This window comes from Citrus sinensis, chromosome 3 (assembly GCF_022201045.2).
Source record: "Citrus sinensis cultivar Valencia sweet orange chromosome 3, DVS_A1.0, whole genome shotgun sequence".
NCBI classification, from domain to species: Eukaryota; Viridiplantae; Streptophyta; class Magnoliopsida; order Sapindales; family Rutaceae; genus Citrus; species Citrus sinensis.
This window is the reverse complement of record NC_068558.1, coordinates 17,335,748-17,357,686: the sequence shown is the minus strand read 5'-3', so window position 1 is coordinate 17,357,686 and position 21,939 is coordinate 17,335,748. Positions and strand designations below refer to the sequence as shown.

Here is a 21,939-nt window from a genome sequence, read left to right as displayed (position 1 = left end):
AGTTTTCTTCCCATACTTTCCGGTTTCCACAGCAAAATAAACAACAAAAACAGAGTACTTCACTTCCATTAGATTCGATCCATAGAATCTGATTCCGATTCTGATTCTTAATACAGAAATAGATTATCCCAGGAATCCAAATCTATAAGCTGTATCAAATATGTATACTTTTTTAATTTAATTTTTTTTCTTAACTTTAGAGTTACCTAATCAAATTCTTGAGCAGGTGATATTCGAATCCACATACCCTTTATCAAGAAAAAAAAAAACATATATAGAATTTCTATCTTTTTCAATCTGCTTTATTCGAAAGCTGAAATTTGTTTGAATTTGTTGCTCTGACAGGATCCAATGGATTTTGTTTTCAAGAACTTTGTCCAGGAACTGATTTCTGGAGTTAATTCTTAGCTGGTAATTAAATTTTTGTATTAGTTCTAGTGTTATTCATGGATAATTTTGACTTTGAAGTTAACTTTTGGAGTTTGCTGGCTGAGAAATTGTGGGAAAATGAAATAAAATGTATGTGTTAGAATGCAGCCTTATTTAGTATTGTATTAGATTCTTGATTTATGCACTATTAACTACACAAAATATAACATCTTTATTGGTTTGGTGTATGTATTCGTATTGGTTTATATGAGCAAATATATTTTTTCACTTTGCTGTTGTTGTGGCATGTATTAGGTTTGTATTGGGTTGTGATTTTGGTCAATACCAGTTAGTGGGTTCATCTGTAATGCAATCAGTTGATGAGAGTGAGGAAAAGAGGAGTTTGAAGCGATTAAGATCACCTTCTTCTTGCGATATGCCTTTGACGGACAACACCGCCCCACAAACTATTGATGACTGTGTTCTCTTCTCTCTCGAAGAGATAGTACAATCGCCATTGCCCGGATATGTCGCGCCAACTTCAATTGGTTTTAGTCCTGATGATAATCTAATAACTTACTTGTTAAGTCCAGATCACTCCTTGAGTAGGAAGGTCTTTTCTTTTGATCCCAAGACTTGCAAGCAAGAATTGGTTTTTAGCCCTCCAGATGGTGGGCTTGACGAGAATAATATATCACCAGAAGAGAAATTAAGGAGGGAAAGGTTAAGGGAGCGTGGGTTGGGAGTTACGCGATATGAATGGGTGAAGACCAGCTCGAAGAAGAAAATAATCATGGTTCCTTTGCCTGATGGGGTTAGTTCAAATCCATTATATTGTAATAATTGTTGAATCACTGCTTTACGACAGTCATTTTTTACATTACTATTTTAGTTTTGTAGAACCCTTTCATGAGGTAAATTTCTATATGTTAGCATTTAACTTCGAAATCAATTGTTTGCATCCCCCGTGTTATTGCCACAAATGTTATATGTTATCCAGTTACCATGATGATTCTGTTTCCTTTTTTTTTGCACAGATTTATTTTCAGGATCTTTCTTGTTCGAAACCAGAGCTGAAGCTATCAAGTTCATCGTGCTCACCAGTCATTGATCCACATCTGTCCTCAGATGGTACTATGATTGCTTTTGTTAGAGATTGTGAGTTGCATGTGCTGAATCTCTTGATCAATGAACAGAGACAGTTAACACACGGTGCTAACGGAAACACGGTGGTAAGTGCCAATTTATCAGTAATTGCAAGGGGGAATATCTGCGGTCTTAAAGAGATTAGAGGATAATCTCTATGTATGCGTTTTAATAATTTGACCAATCTGTATTATCTCAATTAATCAGTTTTCCAAATTTTAAATCTGGCGGATTTTTATTGGCTGGTCCAAGTACAATGTGTGCTTCATACCCTTTAGTCTTTATTGAATAATTATAACACATAGCCATAAGAGCTAAGAAGAATACATTTCAAGCTTGAGTAGTTGGCCATGGCCTTCTAGTGGCTGCATTCTCCCAGAGTCTTCTGGAACTACGTAATCAACTTGTATTAAAACTTCAAATATGATTTTGATTAATTTAACCTATGTACCAAATTTATGCAAGATCAGGATAAAAGGTTGCCAAGTGCGAGTCACCAATTTGTTAAAGCTCTTGTGGCTTTATGTATTTCAAATCTTATAGCTCATGATTTTCTAAGGATGTCTATGCTATGACTTTTGGCGAATGAAATGAGTTAAAGTTCTCATATAATAATTATTTTATGATTCTGTTGTCTTGAATATGACTCTAGCGTTTCATGTGTTGCAGACTCATGGCCTTGCAGAGTATATAGCTCAGGTGATGATCTCTTCGAATCTCTTACCTAGTTACCTTCCATATATTTGTTCCTGGGCTCTAATTAGTTTTTATTTTAAAATTGATGCTATGACTTCCTGCTTGCAGATAGATTGCTGCTTTTAGGAAGATGAAAGCAATTAAAAATTATGATCAAGGGTGATTAATTGTTTCTCTTTGGTTGTGTATTAAGTACTAAGCTTTCTGAATTTTGCTGATTGCAGGAGGAAATGGATCGGAAGACTGGGTATTGGTGGTCACTTGACAGCAAGTTTATTGCCTTTACACAAGTTGATTCTTCTGAGATACCCCGTTTTAGAATTATGCACCAAGGTAAAAGTTCAGTTGGTTCAGAGGCACAGGAAGATCATGCTTATCCCTTCGCTGGAGCGTCAAATGTCAAAGTTCGCCTAGGTGTAGTCTCTGCTGCTGGAGGTCCTGTCAGTTGGATGGATCTTCAATGTGGGGGAACTGATCAAAATTATGACGAGGAATATTTGGCCAGAGTCAACTGGATGCATGGTAATATTCTAACAGCTCAGGTTTTGAATAGGTCTCAAACCAAGTTAAAGGTACTGAAGTTTGATATCAAGACAGGCCAAAGAAAAGTTATATTGGTGGAAGAACTTGATTCATGGGTTAATTTACATGACTGTTTCACACCTCTAGATAAAGGTGTCACAAAATATTCTGGAGGATTTATCTGGGCTAGTGAGAAAACTGGATTTAGACATCTTTATCTGCATGATATTAATGGCACTTGCTTAGGACCGATCACAGAAGGTGACTGGATGGTTGAGCAAATTGTTGGTGTTAACGAGGCTTCGGGGCAAGTGTATTTCACTGGAACTCTAGATGGACCTTTGGAGTCACACCTTTATTGTGCTAAACTATACCCAGACTGGAACCATACTTTAGAGGCTCCAGTGAAACTAACTAATGGGAAGGGAAAACACGTTGCTGTCCTTGATCATAATATGCGCAATTTTGTTGATTTTCATGATTCCCTTGATTCTCCCCCAAGGATTTTACTTTGCTCTTTGCAAGATGGAAGTCTAGTGCTGCCTCTGTATGAGCAGCCATTAACTGTTCCTAGAATAAAAAGGCTTCAACTTGAGCCTCCAGAGATAGTTCAGATACAGGCAAATGATGGGACTGTGCTCTATGGTGCTTTATATAAACCTGATGAATCAAGATATGGACCTCCGCCATACAAAACCTTGATAAGTGTTTATGGTGGTCCATGTGTTCAGCTTGTATGTGATTCTTGGATAAATACTGTTGACATGAGAGCACAATATCTACGAAGCAAAGGCATTTTGGTGTGGAAGGTTTGTGTTCCTCCCTAGACACCTTAAACTAAATACCGTTATCCACAATAATCAAGATTTCTTAGCCCATGTTCTGATTGCAAACCGTTTTGCTTGCTTCTTATTTACTCACTGATTTTAAATGAACAAATGTGAGAAAGCACCCTTTGCTACATGGAGCATTTGTGAACATGTCTAGTGAGGCTGCATGACTTTAGGTGTCAACTTAAGTCTTTTTCAGATAGTGTCATACGGCTGACTCATGAGACTTTTATTCGTCCTCTCTGTTTGTGTTGTTTGAATTTCATTTGCTGCACAAGTAAAATAGTTAAAAGTTATATTCACCAATTGAATATTTTTTGCTTTTTCTCACTGTTTGCAGCTAGATAACAGAGGAACTGCTCGACGTGGTTTGAAGTTTGAAGCCTCTATCAAACACAATTGTGGACGTATTGATGCTGAGGATCAGCTGACTGGAGCTGAATGGCTCATCAAACAAGGGCTGGCAAAAGTTGGCCATATTGGTTTGTATGGCTGGAGCTACGGTGGTTATCTCTCAGCAATTACTCTTGCTAGGTTTCCAGATGTCTTCCAGTGTGCTGTATCCGGTGCCCCTGTTACATCCTGGGATGGATACGACACATTTTACACCGAGAAGTACATGGGATTGCCTTCTGAGGATCCTGTTGGTTACGAGTACAGCTCTGTGATGCACCACGTTTACAAGATGAAAGGGAAGTTGTTACTGGTGCATGGCATGATTGACGAAAATGTGCATTTTAGGCACACGGCAAGGCTTATCAACGCACTTGTGGCAGCCAGAAAGCCTTATGAAATATTGATCTTCCCTGATGAACGGCACATGCCACGTCGTCATAGGGACAGAATTTATATGGAAGAGAGAATTTGGGAGTTCATAGAAAGGACTTTGTGAAATAATCTCTCTCTTTTTTTTTTTTCTCCCTTGTTTAGGATGATGTTATTTTTTTAGACTAGATAAGATTATTGGCCTCGGTTTTCCTTCAAGTGAATTGATTCTTTTAACGTTTCCTCTTGCATTTATGAAATCTGGGATGTCAGCCTTGTCGTTTGAATGACTTCTTGATGATGCATCTTGCGTCGTGCGTGGGTATCAAATATAGCCTGTGAATTGTCATTTTGGACTGTGCTTCTGGTAAAGTATAGATCCTTTCCATTGTGCATATATAGCTCACAAAATTTATATGTAGTTTTGGGGTAAATAATGTTTTACAAAGTAAAATTGACGTAATATATTATGAATCATCTAATTATAAGTATCATATAGTTATGTCACATTAATTGATACAAGATTGTTTGTTCAAGCGTTTATGGTTTTAGAATTATTCTTTACAAGACTAACATGCGCACTTTTTTTTAATACTTGTCGTAATTTTATTGGATTGTATACACACATTTTTTATGTACTATAATTTTTTTCGGCTTTTCTTATTCATTAAGTAAATAAAAAAAAATACTATAAACTCTTTTCTTTTCAAATTTTTTTAGGATACAATTCATTATCACTATAAAGATTTGTATTCAATTTTTTAATAAAACAAAAGAAAATGCTATTTTGAAAAAAAAAATCAGTAGTGCTCAATTTAAAAACAAATAAATAAAATTAAAATTCCGTAAAAAACTTCTACGTAAGAAGACATAAATAGAACTTTTATAAAAGCGAACCTAGGGGAATAGGGATAGCCAAAAACAATCGGATCCGGCCTGGATTCGAACTATTCATACCAGATTTTATCCGCCCATATTAATAAAAATGTGAATTTTACTCGGAAGCACCACACAAAAAAATAATAAAAAAACAAATATGATCCAATTTATTAAGTTAATTGTTTTGTTCATTTGTTGAACTAATTTTCAATTCGTTAATTATTTTGTTCACTTGTTGAGATAATTTCCAGTATACTAAGGTAAAAATTCATCGTGCTAAAAATTGAAAATTAAAAAGTATTGGACATTGAGATTAAGACATCCTTTTCTAGATTTTTTACAGAATCCGGATCCGGGCTTTAAACCGGATGCGGTTAAGTAAAATTCAATCTGGAATCTGGATGCGGTTAACGGCCGTTACGTTCACTTGAAAACTCCGTTAATTGTCCTCCAAGCTTTGAGTCAAAGTATTGAAAGTCAATCTAATCCAGCACCATATATTTAATTCATGTAAGACCAACACGTTAACGCCGACAGTTACTAATATTCTCTCTCTCTCTCTTTCTCTCTCTCTACACAAAGCTGAAGTTTCTCGAGAAAATTTCTCATTTCTCGGAAACTTGGGAAGAAAGGCTCAGCGAAACTCTTGAAGCACACGCATATTCGTTTCGATGTTTCTCTTTTCGATCATTTAGTTTCAGTTCTTCATTTCAGCTCCTCCGAGGTATTTTCTTATTTTAATTTATTTTTAGTATTTTATTGCCTTTGGATTTGAATGTAAAGATTCTACATTGTTCTAATCTGTTTGGTATATAGAATAATTAAGATTTTTTTATATATCTTTGTTGATCGCTTGAATCCGCTGTTATTTTTTATGATTTAATGGAAATAAGCTTAGATTTCGATTATTTGTTACTGCTGAGAAATTGTTAAATAAATTATTAATTACAAAAATCAGGATATTATGCTTTGAGAAGTCTCCCTAAATAAGTCACCCTAAATCGAGTCTTATTCAACAGTTTTGCTTGGTCAAATTACATGTTATCTTCTTTTATATTTAGAAATATAATTCATTTTACTCTACAAAAAAAAAAAAAAAAACTTATTTTCACTTAAAAAAGAAGAGAATTGAATAGAAAATGAGCAGCTTTATTATTTTTTTTTCATCAAGCATTTAGTTTCTGAAAAGTTGGACATAGTGGTGTGTCTTGTTGTTTCTGATCTTCGAAATTTTTTGTTTATTGTAGGGATTTGGTCTTGAAGAGGCTACATAAACCCTAGCCTTTTGGGAGAAATTGTGCACAATATTGAACATGGAATGAAATCCTTTACCAGGATTTCAACAAGTGACACAAATCTTGTTACCGTGGAAGATTTCTTACATTGCTCTTGAGATTTCGTGTGTTTATGTTTAAATATGACTTCCGATTTCCTATAACATTTTAGGGTTTAGGTTTTTAGGTACAAATTTAGAGTTTTCACAGTTCATTGACTTAGGGTTTTGGATTTGACATTTTGGAAGCTGTTGAACTTCTGTGATTGGGATATAGGGAGGTTAGAAGTTCTATGCATTAGGTGGACAATAATATAATTTAGACAGGTTTTAGATCTTCAGGAGGAACAATGTCGATGGCCTGTGTAGCTCTCAGTCCAGTGCTTGAAGAGTCTTTGAATTTTCCTGGTAATTTCACCCATCGACCTGAGAAGCTTTCAAATGACTCGATCTGGATCTTTCTGAGTGTTGGTGGCTCTGTGATTCCCATGCGTGTCATGGAGTCAGATTCAATTGCCTCTGTGAAATTGAGGATTCAGAGTTATAATGGGTTTTTTGTGAAGAAGCAGAAACTGGTTTTTGAAGGACGAGAACTGGCTAGGAGCAATTCTCGTGTCAGGGACTATGGGCTCGCTGATGGTAATGTTTTGCATTTAGTGCTTAGACTTTCAGATCTCCAAGCTATCACTGTGACCACCGTATGTGGGAAGGTGTTTGAGTTTCATGTTGAGAGGGGTAGAAATGTTGGTTATGTGAAGCAGCAGATTGCGAAAAAAGGAAGAGAGTTTGTTGATCTTAAGAATCAAGAACTGATATGTGATGGTGAGGAACTTGAGGATCAGAGACTTATTACTGATATATGTAAAAGAAATGAAGCTGTGATTCATTTGCTTGTTCGAAAGTCTGCTAAAGTAAGGGCTAAACCTGTTCAGAAAGATTTTGAAGTCTCCATCGAGGCAACAGAGTTAAATGAAAAGGGGGCTGATGTTGTTGGAGAACACCAGTTCGAGACGCTATTCATGGGATATCAGATCAGAGAAAGGAAGCTGTTACAAAATGATTTACTTTTGGAACCTTTAATTGTTGAGTCCAATTTCAAACTGCCATTAATGATCAAAAGGCTAATTAGCTCTACTGTTGATGGGTTAGAGAGAGGTAACGAACCCATTCCCTCCTCTGAGGGATCAGGAGGGGCTTATTTTATGCAAGATTCATCTGGTCAGAAGTACATTTCTGTCTTTAAGCCAATGGATGAGGAGCCAATGTCTGTGAACAATCCACGAGGGTTGCCCATATCTGTAGATGGTGAAGGATTGAAGAAAGGCACACGAGCGGGAGAAGGAGCATTGAGGGAAGTTGCAGCATACATTTTGGATCATCCAAGGGATGCAACTTACTCTCTTCATGATGAGGAGAGGGGCTTTGCGGGGGTTCCCCCTACTGTGATGGTCAGGTGCTTGCACAAAGGATTCAATCATCCAAATGGCTACAAACATGATCTCGAGAATGTTAAGATTGGATCACTGCAGATGTTTGTGGAAAATGTTGGAAGCTGTGAGGAGATGGGCCCTCGTGCATTCCCAGTGGATGAGGTGCACAAGATCTCTGTTTTGGACATAAGGTTGGCAAATACAGATCGGCATGCTGGGAATATATTGGTTAGCAAAGATGAAGGAGGTCAGATCAAGCTTATTCCAATTGACCATGGTTACTGCTTGCCCTATAGTGTATGTCCTTTTTCTTTTCCTCTTTATCCATAATGCTTGATACTGTTTGAATTGTCTCTGCTCATTGTCATTACACTCTTTTTGGAATGACGTTTCATGGTATGAATTAGAGCTTTGTTAGTGTTTTCTGTTAAACGTCTTTGTGACGATTGCTATGGAACAACTTTGTTATCAACACTTTTGGAACCTTACTGTCAGTTTGACAAAGGCAAATGCATGATGCCTTAATGGTCAGACATTGTTTGTTATTTGTGTGAGTTATGCTGTTAATGTGCTGCACAAATAAATGAATAGACTTAGCCATAGAATTTCAAATTCTAAGCTCCATTTCTCCTGATATTCTGCCATAACACTTATCTTTGATCAGATGTCCTTAACACATCTAATGGCACAATTATGCTTGGTTTTTGAAGTTTATCTTAAAAACTTTTAAACTCTTGCCAATACATCAAGAAATTTATCCTTTTGACAAGCCATCCATATTGATCTGTTTGATTCTTTGACAACAAACTATCCTGTGCAGTGTAGGTATCACTTGATCTTGGATATTGGACTTCTCAGCCATTAATTCCATCATTTTCTGATCTTTGCTTCTTTTCACTGCAGTTTGAAGATTGCACATTCGACTGGCTCTACTGGCCACAAGCTCGTCAGCCTTACTCTCCTGAAACCATTAACTACATCAACGCACTGGATGCTGAAAAGGATATTGAACTTTTGAAGTTTCATGGTTGGGACATACCCCCTGAATGTGCCCGGGTTCTTCGTATTTCCACCATGCTCCTGAAGAAAGGTGTAGAGAGAGGACTCACTCCCTTTGACATTGGTTGCATCATGTGTAGGAAAACGCTGAAAGATGAGTCTGTGATTGAACAGATTGTCTGTGAAGCACAAGATGCTGTGCTCCCAGGAACAAGTGAGGATGGATTTCTTGAATCTGTGGCATCGATCATGGATCGTCATCTTGATGATCTAACTCCACAAGGTGGCCAAGTAGAGTGATTGCATAACATGTGCATATCTTGCACTTGGCCATTGATGATAGTTGGTATTCGGTAGTGCACATTCATCATTTGTCGGTCTTCAATTTCTATTTGGTTTCATATTTAGCTGAACTTGTTCAACATCACTTTGCCTAACCTTGTTCATATGCGGTACCCGCAGCTATCCCGTCCTTTAAGCACTGACCTACTATTGTTTCGTGGATATGCAAGTTATTTTCGGTGGCACTTAATTGTCTATAATTGTTCTCAGTACAACGGTTTTGTGAATATTGAAATGCATGTCTATTTGTAGCATTAAGATTAAAAAGATATTGCAGAATGTTGAAGCCTGGGGGAAATGAATGGTAATGTGTGACCAGTTGAACTTTTCATGAAACTGGTAATGTCCTTTATTTCAATTCAATGGTGAATGAATTGGAATCATTAAATACTATATTAGGTATATGATGAATGACTCAAAATTTAATTAAAAAGTTAAAAGTTGAAATTTTGTAGTTAGTGAAATTTTACTTTGTTTTTTTTTTTTTCTTTTTCATTAGGTACTGTTCTAAGTATGGGTTGGGTTTAAGGATATCAGAGGTTCGACTACTCTTCGTCCTCATTCTTGAGGTCGTCTGTTGGTGTGATGCTGTGATTGTGGAAATATAATTTTTCCTTGGATTTTTTTTTTTCGTGGGAAAAAATTTTGGTCGGACTTTAGATAAATTATATTAGTGCAAGGCTTGGCATACTTTTTCATACCTCCTACATTGGGAGTTGATTTTCAAGCTGGTTTCGAATGGACTATCTTAAGTCTTGTTGACTGGATTGTAATATCAATTAAGAATTATATTAAATAAAACTAAAAAATAAAGACACAAAAACTGGATTATTTCAAAAAAGAAAAAAAATAACGGGTCTTCTTCTCAACATATTAATCAGAAATGTCAAGTTTGTTCCTTGTAGAAAAACATTTGGATTATTTTGTAAGAAATGATAACTAATAGAGGACATGGTATAAATACGTATGGTTTCCCACTAAAAACGGTAAAACTTACGTACTAAGCAACCATCTCATTTATCTTTCGCCACCAGCAATGACTTCAAGAAAGAACACGAAGTCAAGTCTTGTCCATCGTTGGATAAGCTGACCATTTTTCATCTGATTCTTGAACGGCAGATGATAACATTTGGTATTTCAGTAACTTGGAATCCCCTTCTATCATCTCGTTTACCTGAGCATAGGGGTTTCACCGCTACAATATTCAACTCATGATTGTTTTCAATGCCTTAAGATTGTTTTGTCCCTTTAAGCTTCCTTCGTAATTGATGGCATTTATAAACCCTCGGCTTGCATTGTCTCTGAAAGTAAAAAAAAAAGAGCTTTCTCTTTGCATTCTAAATGTTGTCTCAGTTGCCCACAATTTATTTTCCAAATGTTGGATGGCTAAAGAATGTTTTTCTCTTTGGTCTTAATTCTTTTGTTGATAGCATTCATATACTCTAGGCTGGCACTGAGGGAAAAGAAAAGAAGCCGTCACTTTGAAATGCATTTATTATTTTAGTGTCTTATGTCAGTAAGCTTCCTTGCACTCAGATGCCTTTTGAAGCTCATACCGGGGCAGGCTGGCAGCACTCGAATCTTTTACTGTTTTCAGCAACACCTTATGACATTGCATCAGATTACATCAATTTCTTCATATTTAGAAGCCATGAGCTATATTCATGCTCACCAACTATAACTCTTTTCTTCGTTCATCTGACAAGCAGCTTGCTTTTAGCGTATTTATTGTCTGAATAAAATTGTCTTAAAGCATTACACAATTTACAAATACGGCAGGATGCTCCGAGTCCCTCCGCAAACTGGCACTTTGCTTTGTTTAAAGAGTTTCTATAAAACTTCCCTTCTTGGAACTATTTTCCATGTTAGTACGCCTCTCTGCATATGCACCGCGATGTGAACCGAAATAATCTGTGCAAGCCTGATCTCATAATGCTCGAGTGTACGAAGTCATAACAAATCAATTTTCTACGAGTCCCAAATTGATGTCATAGAACTCAATGTGGCCTTGTATTTGTGCCCGATGTGGCGATGATGTATTATTGTCTATTTTGACCGTTTTAATACAATTTACTATTTTTTGGAAAAGAAATATACACAAATAAATAACTCCACCCATGAAACAAACGGATGGACATAGAGAAGATCAAGTTAGCTTTTGAAGGAGCAAGAAACACGTGACGCATTAAATGTCGACACGAGCAGCCCGGCAGCTTGAGTTGACAGGACAATTTTTCCATATTCCCATTCCACCATAGCTGGCATTGCCTATTTGTCTCTGGCTGCTCACTGCTGGCCATTTCCTGTGTGCCTAACTCTAATTCATAGGGAGGCCAAACTCGCACATTTTATTTGACCATTTAGCGCAAGAAAATACAAAACATGTACTAGCACTTATAAGTAGTTTGTTGGTCACTAAGGTTGAATATTTTGTCCATGAAATTGGATTTTATATAATGGGGTAAATGAATTGACTTGCTCCAAATTTTTGGTTTCTGTCATTTGCAAATCACTGAAGTAGAGGTACTCTAAGGCGGGGCATCTGAAATTTTCCTTTTTCCTGTTCGTAGTTTCACGTTTATGGGTGGATTGATTAATCCTATTAATTTATCGTCATGATATCGTAAACGAGGCAAACTTTTGATAAATTTGGAATGTCAATGTGAATATGAAATAGTGCTGTTAACAGGAAAAAAAACAAAAATGAAATCACTTCGTGAAAAACATGTGTAGCACCATTTCTTTTAACTCTTAGCCATTTTCAATCACGCACATATATAGAATAGAAAGCCATCGGCCTTTGCAATCTAATGATAGCTAGGCAGGTGCCCTACCAGTTTAAGTCCTTGTGGGGGCTCTCTTCTTTTTTATTAAATGTGGAAGAGGGGTCGATTTCTCCCCCATATATTAGTAGGAGTAAATTTTTGAGTTATGCTCAATAATAAACCTTTAGGCAGCAGTATTATAAATCTATGTATCTAGATTTTCAGTGGACACTTATTGTGCCACCGCTTGACAGCGTGTCACTGACTACACTCACTGCTCTACTGTGTGACTGTAACTTGCCGTCTTTATCGGTTGCCAAATCTTTGCACGTAAACTCTCAGACCGCTACAAAGCTCCTTATATCTTAGGTTCTCTGAGTTAATTCGTTCATTAGTCCATTTTGCAGTGCATTCTCTCATGAGCTAAAGTCTTCTGACGATTGATGTAATTTTTTTGTCATACTTACAGATACATCCAAGTCTTCCAAACCATACAATAATTGTCCTTGTACAATGACTTGTCCTTGTACAGTGACTTGGGTATATAATTAAAAGCGTACCTGTGAACTTGGGTGTATAATTAAAAGCACACCCGTCAATTAGGTCAAAAAGAAAGGGGCATTTGAAGTATTTTTAAAACAGGTGGGCGGAATCGAGGGTGTTTGTTTGGCCTTTTGCTTTAATGTCCAACAAATTTAAAGAATACGCGGGTCCCCGTTCTAGTTGTCAGCATTTAGGGAGCTCAAATAACGCCACCGACACCGTTTCAATATTATTATATGCATTCACTCTGAGCCTCCCATTCTATTTCATTGACGTAACACATTGTTTATACATTATTACGTACATCATCATTATCAATTTATCATCCATCCACACCTCCAATATTCGCCAACCATCCACCACCACCATGTACAGAGTTGCAACATCTAGAATGTCATTTTAAAGACCGTCACAAATATTATTATTACTTATTACAACATAAAGACGAAAAAAATGAAACCAGAAAATTATACAATTGCGAAAGAAATATTTAGAATTTAACCTCCCCGTGTGTGTGTGCTTTGCAGTAAGTAAAATTCCATTTGATCCTTCAACACTCATGAGACCCACCTATATATAATATAAGTATACGTACTAAAAGTTAAATTAAAATTCACTTTAAACCGAAAGCCCACCCAAGAAAGCCACCCCAGTCGACGGCAGCCACGACGACCCGTAGATAAACTGCGACACAGTGAATTTACTTGCCTCCGTCGCCGACGTTATAACCCGGTAACCCGGCCACCTCACCCGGTGACCCACGGCCGAACCCGGGCCGGAGTTCATGTACTCGCCGTAGTATAAAGTATCCAGTGCAAAGTCTCCATTCCATTCAAGCCAGCCTCTGGGTTGGATGTGGTCACCCATGTACGTTAGCATGTACACAACCCTCGAGTAGAGCTTCCACGGCCTGCCTAAGTACGTGGGGATGCTGCCTTTGGACGCCTGAAGATCGGGGGCGGCGTAGAGGCTGCAGTCGTGGATTGAGATGCCCGTGTTCTGATTAGGGTCTTTCCTGTTCTGCGCCGTGATGGTGTTCTTCTGATTGGCCATCGGCTTGCGAGCGTAGATGGCGCATTTCTGTAAGACCACGGCGGCGTTCCCGAAGATGAAGTCCACGGTGCCGTAGATGTCGCACTCGCGGTAGAACTGCCGGTTTGAGTGCACGTAGAGGGTGTCTTGGTAACCGATTACGTTGCAGCGGTACACCACCGCGTGGTCGGCGCCGACGCGGAGGGCCACCGCTTGGTGCTTCGCCGGTCCCGCAAAGTTCTCAAACGTCATGTCCCGAGCGATAAAGCCAGCTCCAGTCGCCGCTGCGAAATTATTAACGTTACACGTGTCATGTGATGATAATTTGGTTGATTATGCACGATGCACAAATTAAAATTGAAAGCTATTTTTTATTTTTATTTTAATTATAGTTAATAATACGGCAAAGGATTCAAGTGATAAGCGTGACCCACCGTCCAATAATGTGACGCTGTTCTCTTTCTTTAATTTGTAGCCATCGATGAGTTTAGGACAATATTATCCAATACTTTAGTAAAAAATGACTCAATAAACTTTCCCAGTGAGCATGATAGACGATAAAAAGGGTGCACGGAAAATGACTCGGTGGCGACGTTCTGAATTTGTTTACGGATAATTACGTGGCTTCTCACGATCTCTCTCATCTTTTTCAGGAATTTTCTACTTTGATTTCAATCTTCTTTGGATGCTTATGCTTTCATGCCCCGTTACCAAAGGCAAAAAGCACATAGAAAGTTTTGGAGAGCAATTTCGTTCAAAAGGCAAAACCACTCACATAATTCTTTTTTTTTTTAAAAAAAAAAAAAAGAAAAATGTTTAAAGGCTCTGATTACAGAATGTTTTTGGATATATCATATAATCACAGTTGTAAGTAAGCACCACCGAATGATTAAATTTTATTAATTTTTTACTATCTTATAGTGATTAGTTATTATATTTTTATAGGGTACAGTAGTTATAACTTATTTTATAATCAAAATTCTCTTCATATCTAAACTCTCTCAAGTTAAATCCATGAAAACGATTAGTGGTTATTAAGACATTTTGCTGACATAAACATAAAAATTTTGGAATCTAATTATGTGGTGTAAACTTAAAAATTTGGAGTAAATTTTGATAAAATTAAAAAAAAAATGAAACATGTGAAGTGAAATTTAGAAAAAAGAAAAATAAGTTTTGATCAAATACGTGAATGTAGAAATTCAAAAAATAAAAAATAAAAACACGAATCAAGTTGGGTGCATGGTAGTGTACAGAAACATGACACATGCAATTTCCACATCATGCATGGTGATGGCTCATAGTTTCATTGCAGAAAAGAAAACAAGACCAACAAAATATATAAATAAATAAATATATATACCAAAATTTAAAAAAAAAAAAGAAAAAGGAAAAGAAAAGAGATGATAAGGTGAATATTGAATATGGGAATTTATTTACCAAATGATGCGGTGTGGAATGTCGTCAACTTGTCGAAAACATTTCTTCCACCTGTTATTATTGTTTTGCCCTTCCCGTCTCCTATGAACATCAAATTCCTTTTCTTCCTCCCCACCTTCAAATTACTCTCTTCGTACCTGAAAAAAATTCAAGCTTTATAATAAGTATAATTTGTTTTTTACGCTTTCTAGAATTTTTATTATTAAAAAAAAAAAATCAAATGCTTCAAAGAAAAATTAGATATCTATCTGACATGTAACAAGCAAACTGGTTCACGTAAATAATTTATGAAAACCATATGATTATAGTAATCATGATTGCTGTAATTTAGTCAATAAAAGCAATCACAAACATTATTAGAACCCGAAAAAAAGTTTCCGTAATTAAAATTATAAAAAATTAAATTAAATTAAAGAGACGCCGTACCGAAGAGAGCGTCGACGGAGACAGATAAAAATTGATTGGTACCGAATTACTTGGTTTATTAATTAACTGACTGACTAAATCGACATCGATTTTATTACCAGTTTTCTAGTGAGTTTACCTTCCTGCCCTCACGTAAATAATCGTCCGACGATCACTGTTCTCAGGAGCCTTTTTAATCGCTTCCGCAATCGTTTTGACCGTCCCGGTACCGTCCTTTGACACGATTATATCGGCCTGTATGTGCGGCACGGGCAAGCTCAACAATCTTCTCGTCTCCCTACTTACCCATCTCGGCACATTATCATCGTCGTCATTTTCTCCCCAGGTATCGTCCTCCTCCGACGAGCTCAACAGCCTCCTCCTTCTGTTCTGAATCGGCACCCCCGAAAAGTCGTCGCTATCGCCACCCGCCGAAAAAATCGCCAAGCAATTACTCACCAATTCGGACAAGTCCTTCAACTTGTCCGAAACCTGATCCTTCACCGGCCCATTCAAATCCTCAAATCCCTCCGAACAGGTGTCGTGGTTGGTCAGCGCTGCGCTGAGCCACGTCAGCACGTCCTCTCTTTTATTAATATCGCCTCCGGGTAGCAGCAGCACGGAGCCGAGGGAGCGTGAGAGCGCGTCCACGGAGTCGTCCAGGAGCTCGAGGCAGTCGTCGAATGCGGAGCGCACGTGCGGGTCCATCTGGAGATAGGAGATACCGGAGGTGAAATACAGGGCCCTGCTGAAGTGCTGCAGCGTCATGTTGAACGAAATGTGGACGAGGTCCTGCTCGGAGGCGGTGAGCGAGCCCGGGAAGTTGAGGAGCGAGCTGACGCAGAGGTTCGGGTAGAGGGTCTTGCTGCACGTGCGGGAAATGGCCTGGGTGGGCTTGTGGCCGATGGTGGGGCCCACGGCACTCGTCTTGAGGCCCACGAGGAGGACGGCGGAGACGGCGGAGGCGATGATTAATGCGAATGAGAGGACGGAGAGGAGGATGAGCTTCTTCCTGCTGCGGGAAGAAGGCTGGGGCGCCGACGTGGCATGCCCGGGTTGGTCCTCGCGGAATGAAGAACCCCCGGGGTCGGAGGAGGGCTGGAGCCTGCCGTAACCCATCAGATTTCAAGTACCGATGACCTCAGTTAGTCTTTTTTGTTTGGCTGGGTCTTCGAGGAGAATGTGGAGGGTTTGCATACAATATAATTAATCAAATTATATGTGGAAGTGCGAAATAATATGTAAAATGCAGGTGGGGTTTTTATAAAAGGAGGAGGTGGTGGTGGTGGTGGAGTATGAGAGAGAGAGAGAGAGAGAGAGAGAGAGAGAGAGAGAGAGAGAGAGAGAGAGAGAGTGTAAATAGAGAGGTTGGTGTGAAGTCAAAATCCAGAGAATTAGCTGTACTCTACTTCTCCCACAGCAGCTTGGCGAATTGGGTTTTGTACTTTTGTTGTTAGTAAAAAGCAGAGAGATGAAAGACACTGAACGCTTCTATTCTTCCTCTTCTATCATTCTTTTTGGGTAACTAACATTTGAGTTCCTCATTTTAACAAAATTACAACTAAGGATATCATTTGTAATTTTTGCTTTTTTAACTAGAAGTGAAAGCCAACATGTGTCCTCAACTGCACACGTTTTGAGTTCTGGTCCTTGTTCTGCTAGCTGGGGTTGGGACTCATTTTTCCCTATTAATTATTACATAATGGCATGAGGTTAGACTTTTTTTTCCCCCACGATAAATTTGATAGTAGAGTATGAATGATTGTAACGTATCAGTATTAGAAAAATAGAAAAAAAAAAATTGAAGTTTTAGTATCAATAACTTCTTGACCTGGTGGTTGACATCTGATCTCATTACATAATCCTTAAGATTAATGGTTCGAGTCTCTACATCTTACAACTGTATTGTAATATTTAAAAAAGAAAAAAATTAGGGCTCTACTCTTAACGATTACAAATGTTGCTTGAAAATCTAATTAAATTACTTACAAATGATAATTGAAAATCTAATTAAATTACTTATTCATGAAGGTTTTCTATTTAGTGTAATTAGGATTACTTATGCATATTAAATGTTTTTGCCTTAATAATTATTTCAGCTATGGAGCCTCTATAAAGGTTCTTGCAAGGTATAATTTTTTGCTAGAGTGAAATGGATTTTCTTTATCAAATTACTAATAAAGCTTCAGGTCCTGAATTAGATATCGCTGAGCCCGGACCAAACAAATTTGATTACCTTAAGAGAAAATTAAAAATGTAAATTACGTCTTTAATTACTAATGGTTTTGCTCAAACTCAGGGACCTGAAAGTTTTTTTTTTTAGATTAAAGTTGTTATGACACTATTATTTTCTTGCATGCACCATATTTACGACTTCGTCGACTTGCTATAAAGTTCAGAACTAAAGTAAAGATATAGGCAAAGCTAATTTTTATGAAAGTTATATGATTTAAACTGATTAAAGATACTAAATTAGAAAAAAGGTTTTACTTATAAAACTTTTATATGATTTTTGTTGGGTTATATTTTGGTTACTGTAAAGGGACTTTTTTGAAAGCAAAAAGCCGTTTAAATGTTTCACTTTGAAGAAAGAGAGGAGAAAAAGAATTTCAATTCATTAGCAGTAATTATTTTGTAATTTCCTCGGCAACTCCTACTACAGCTGGAATCTTGACTTGACTTGACTTGTGCACATTGTAATCATAACAAAAAGCCAATGTTATTTTCACGATTATTAATTTATTTTATTTATACCATACCATTAACAAATAAATTGAAGTGCAATAAGTCAGCTAATAAAACAATCCACTGGAAAACTGGACAAGTGCAGTTGCCAATTCACATCCCATACAATAATCTGCTTTCCCCCCCTCAAAAGAAATAAAAAAAAATTGAAATAATGCGGTATTAATTTAAGATTTAAAGACTATGATAAAAAAAAAACAATTCAAAGAAAAAGAATGAGTATAATTAAAAACAATCGTACAATTTAGGCTAGTGGTTCTTTCCTCTTTATTGCATTTTCTGGAGACGAGCTCTTAAACCTAATGATCAAAAAATGAATTTTCTTTTAGAGATTATAAAATTTCTAAATAAGGATTAAATGTCACTTTAATTTAAACAACTTGACATTATAAGATGAAACAATCGATACTTTTGAGATTGAAAATATTAATTGAAAGATAGAATAAAACAATAATAACATCTTTCTATTTATAGTGGGGTACACCCACTTCCTTATGGTAACTAAAATTAAAAACAAAAAAAGGACTATAGTTGAACTAGAAAATCAAAATTCCTAAAAATGACTATAATTAAATCACAAGATCAAAAATAAAAAAATAATTAAAAATATAAATGTTGTCTTACAAAATTGATCCAATATCTTTAGCTCTCTTGTTGTTTCGGTACCTAGAGAATCATGGAATAACATAAAGAAGCATCCATTCAATTAATTGGAAACATTAGCCAAAGAAGAAAGGATATCTTAATCTATTCAGTGATTTAATTATTAAAGTTATGATAAATTGAGACAATCATTTGTCTTTAAAACAAACGTCATCTTTACTCTTGGCGGTTGGACCATAGTGATATGAATAAAATAACTAATATTATAATTTATTTTAAATACTTATACTAGGTTCTTAATTACTTATATGTTAGTACAAATCTTCCAAGTTAAGTGGAACTCACTGCATCAAGAGTAAAAATTTCTCACAAGAAGGAGGTCGAGTGACTCTTTTTAACATTTTTGATTGACTACTTAACTTCGACTCTTAAAAAAAAAAAAAAAGAAACAACAATAACAATAATTCAAAACAACATTTAGGATGAATTCAAGTGCAACTTTTTTCTTCTTTTTTAAAGAGCTAATATTTGGTTTCAAAAATCTCTTAATTAAACAGCTTATTTAATCAAACTTTTAGGTCAAGTAACAATTAATACTTGGTACAGAGTTAAGCGATCGAAATTAAAGTTGGATTCTGTTACCGAAAGTTTAAGCACATATTATGAAATAGTTGAATTCCGATTGTTGATAATTGTTACTTACATAACCACTTCTCTCACCTTTTATGCACGAAAGAAGAGATTCTATTCATCTTTGCCACTTTCAAGGATTCTTTTTTTTTTTTTTCACTTTTTAAGCACTTTATTATTTCGTTTTTCTCTTCTTTATACATGCTTTTTGTTCGAATTATCAAGAAGAGTAATAATTACTGTCTTTTAATATCTTAGGATGGGGGGAAAAGAAAAAAGAGCAATACAAAAGATTGATGGCTAAAACATGAGTCGGGCATATACCTTTTTGCTAGCAGAAAAGACGGTGATGTATGAAAAAAAAAAAAATTCTAATGCATTCATATATTCTTACGAATTAACAAAATTAGAATAATATACAGTAAAACCTCAATAAATAAATAAATATTCGATAAATTAATAAACTTGATTAAACAATAATTTTTTTTATATTTTGACTTGGACCAATTTATTAAATTAATAATCTCACTAAATGCATAACATAATAACTTCTTTTTTTAATCCTTTATGGCCCAATAAAATATAATTTAATAATTAATCAAATACAAAAAAAATACTAATAACAAAAAACGTGTAAAATTTATAATATTAAGGATTTTTTTTATTGACACTCTAATTTTCTCAATTCAATTTTTTTTCCGAAAATATACATCTAATGAATTTAGTCAAAAAATAAAACTAAAAGACAATGTATTTATAGAATTTATCTTCTATGTAAGCATCCAAAACACTTTATCTTCTAGGGTATTAAATTAAAAAAGTATGTACATCAGATTTATATTTATGTATAATATATTTACATTAATTTTTGTGCTTCTATGCATATGTTCATAACATTTATTAATATTTTTTTGCATATACATGATAACTTTTTCTTAATATTCCTATAAATATTTCTATCAAAATTTTAAGTTTTTGAAAATATATTTTCTCTATTTGGTTACAATTACATGTTAGAAATTGACAAAATTTTAGGAAGGCCCCACAAAGTTCTAGGGACACAAATTAATCGAGTTGCTATCACTTTATATTCATTATTTTTAAGTATGATTACTCATGTTTGTTGGCAAATTTAATTTAATTATTATGTAGTCATATGTGAAATGACTTAGATTAAAGGAGATTTGTATTTCTCTATTTGTTTTTTATTTAATAATTAACACATCACAAGAAATATTAAATGGATTAATTATACTATTTATTAAAAGATATATGTTAGGTAAAATGATAATATAAGATTTTAAATTTTATATTTATAATTCTGCATCTAAAAAAGCAAGAATGTTAATTTAAATAAAGGACTTCTTTTTTTTTTTTATGAAGGTACAATTTTTATTTTTTTTAACTTTCAATTTGAAAAGGCCTCTTATATCTCATGAAGAAATTTCGCAGGAGGCTGAGCCACCGGGCATGCACTCAGATATCCTAAAAATTAAATATTTCAAAAAAAAAAAAGAAAAAGGAAAAAACTCAGTGTAGTCATCAACAACGCACCACTTTTCTTGTTAAATCTTATGATATAGGATTTCAAAAGAGCTAATGATGTACGGACACGGCTACGGTGCAGGAGCTGCGAGTAACAGCTTCGAACTTTCCCATTTCCATCACCTTGCATAATTGCATTGGGACCTCTTTCTCTCTCCTATAGCACCCGTGGAAGTTCCCCATTGGCTGCTCTTAATTACACAAGCCGTAACATTGACTTCTCCGTTGTATACGTACGTACTCTAAAAAAATGCAAGAGAGTAAGAAAAACTGAAAAAGTGAGTGAGAGAATAGATAGAGAGAGACAGATGTGGCCCAAGTTAGAATCCACCGACACCGGCGGTCGGTCGGTTGTCAAAAATATTTAAGTGCTGAGAGACTTCCGTGGTTGTCAAAAATGTTTTTTTTTTTTCCGTCTAATCACTTTATTAAGTTATATGAAAAAAAAAAATAAAAGAGAGTGTCCGCGTCAGAATAAATATTAGAATATCTCTTATATATTATAATTAATTAATACATACATAATATTTACAATTAAATTTAATATAACTACCACTTATATTATTAGTTTTTAAAATAAATACACACATATCATAATATTATTTATTTATTATATAATTAATATGGTATCTCTGATGTATTTTAGAATTTCTCCCACATAAAAATAGAATTTTACGTATATTATGAAGATTAATTTTCTTAACTAATGTTTATTGTAACTTAAAATCTCAATAAAAACGTAGTGAAATTAGATAGGCAAATGAATAAAATTTACTTGACTGTTAAGTTACATCAAATATAACCCAGAAAAATTTATATTTTGTGAAAAAAATAAATATTAAAATGAAAATTTTATTAATATTATTACTATTGTGACGTCATGCTTGCAAAAGTGGATGCCTGCCCACAAAGTATGCCGAGCGGGGGAACGAAAGTGAGACAGATATGAATCCCATTCTGACACCTCGCACTTTGTTCTG

General features: G+C 35.6%; 3 protein-coding genes across 4 annotated transcripts; 2 read left to right on the top strand and 1 right to left on the bottom strand.

The window, feature by feature from the left end:
• LOC102625134 (uncharacterized) lies at positions 1-4,615 on the top strand. Of its 2 annotated transcripts, none has more exons than XM_006493245.4 (7): positions 1-226; positions 346-411; positions 685-1,183; positions 1,407-1,601; positions 2,185-2,214; positions 2,436-3,542; positions 3,904-4,615. In XM_006493245.4, the coding sequence occupies exons 3-7, from the start codon at positions 737-739 to the stop codon at positions 4,453-4,455; spliced, it is 2,331 nt and encodes a 776-aa protein (XP_006493308.2). In that variant the 5' UTR covers positions 1-226; positions 346-411; positions 685-736; the 3' UTR covers positions 4,456-4,615. The 2 variants fall into 2 exon arrangements, with proteins under 2 accessions (XP_006493308.2, XP_024949229.2); XM_025093461.2 differs by having other exon boundaries at positions 346-519.
• A 1,106-nt stretch (positions 4,616-5,721) lies between these two features.
• LOC102624850 (phosphatidylinositol 4-kinase gamma 3) lies at positions 5,722-9,451 on the top strand. The gene is made up of 3 exons (XM_006493244.4): positions 5,722-5,931; positions 6,455-8,207; positions 8,814-9,451. Exons 2-3 carry the CDS (start codon positions 6,831-6,833, stop codon positions 9,207-9,209), a joined length of 1,773 nt encoding a protein of 590 aa, XP_006493307.2. The 5' UTR covers positions 5,722-5,931; positions 6,455-6,830; the 3' UTR covers positions 9,210-9,451.
• Positions 9,452-12,951: 3,500 nt separating this feature from the next.
• LOC102624576 (probable pectinesterase/pectinesterase inhibitor 61) lies at positions 12,952-16,755 on the bottom strand. The gene is made up of 3 exons (XM_006493243.4): positions 15,576-16,755; positions 15,032-15,168; positions 12,952-13,875 (listed from the first exon to the last, which is right to left on the bottom strand). The coding sequence occupies exons 1-3, from the start codon at positions 16,553-16,555 to the stop codon at positions 13,178-13,180; spliced, it is 1,815 nt and encodes a 604-aa protein (XP_006493306.2). The 5' UTR covers positions 16,556-16,755; the 3' UTR covers positions 12,952-13,177.
• Positions 16,756-21,939: the final 5,184 nt, after the last annotated feature.

Excerpts from the sequence above, each read along its gene's own strand:
- LOC102625134 (XM_025093461.2), top strand. Across the intron at positions 2,215-2,435 it reads TTGCAGAGTATATAGCTCAG|GAGGAAATGGATCGGAAGAC; the intron begins GTGATGATCTCT and ends TGCTGATTGCAG. Across the intron at positions 3,543-3,903 it reads AAGGCATTTTGGTGTGGAAG|CTAGATAACAGAGGAACTGC; the intron begins GTTTGTGTTCCT and ends CACTGTTTGCAG.
- LOC102624850 (XM_006493244.4), top strand. The coding sequence starts at position 6,831 with ATGTCGATGGCCTGTGTAGCTCTCAGTCCAGTGCTTGAAGAGTCTTTG. Across the intron at positions 8,208-8,813 it reads GTTACTGCTTGCCCTATAGT|TTTGAAGATTGCACATTCGA; the intron begins GTATGTCCTTTT and ends TTTTCACTGCAG.
- LOC102624576 (XM_006493243.4), bottom strand. The coding sequence starts at position 16,555 with ATGGGTTACGGCAGGCTCCAGCCCTCCTCCGACCCCGGGGGTTCTTCA. Across the intron at positions 15,169-15,575 it reads ATTTACGTGAGGGCAGGAAG|GTACGAAGAGAGTAATTTGA; the intron begins GTAAACTCACTA and ends AATTTTTTTCAG. Across the intron at positions 13,876-15,031 it reads ATTCCACACCGCATCATTTG|CGGCGACTGGAGCTGGCTTT; the intron begins GTAAATAAATTC and ends ATAATTTCGCAG.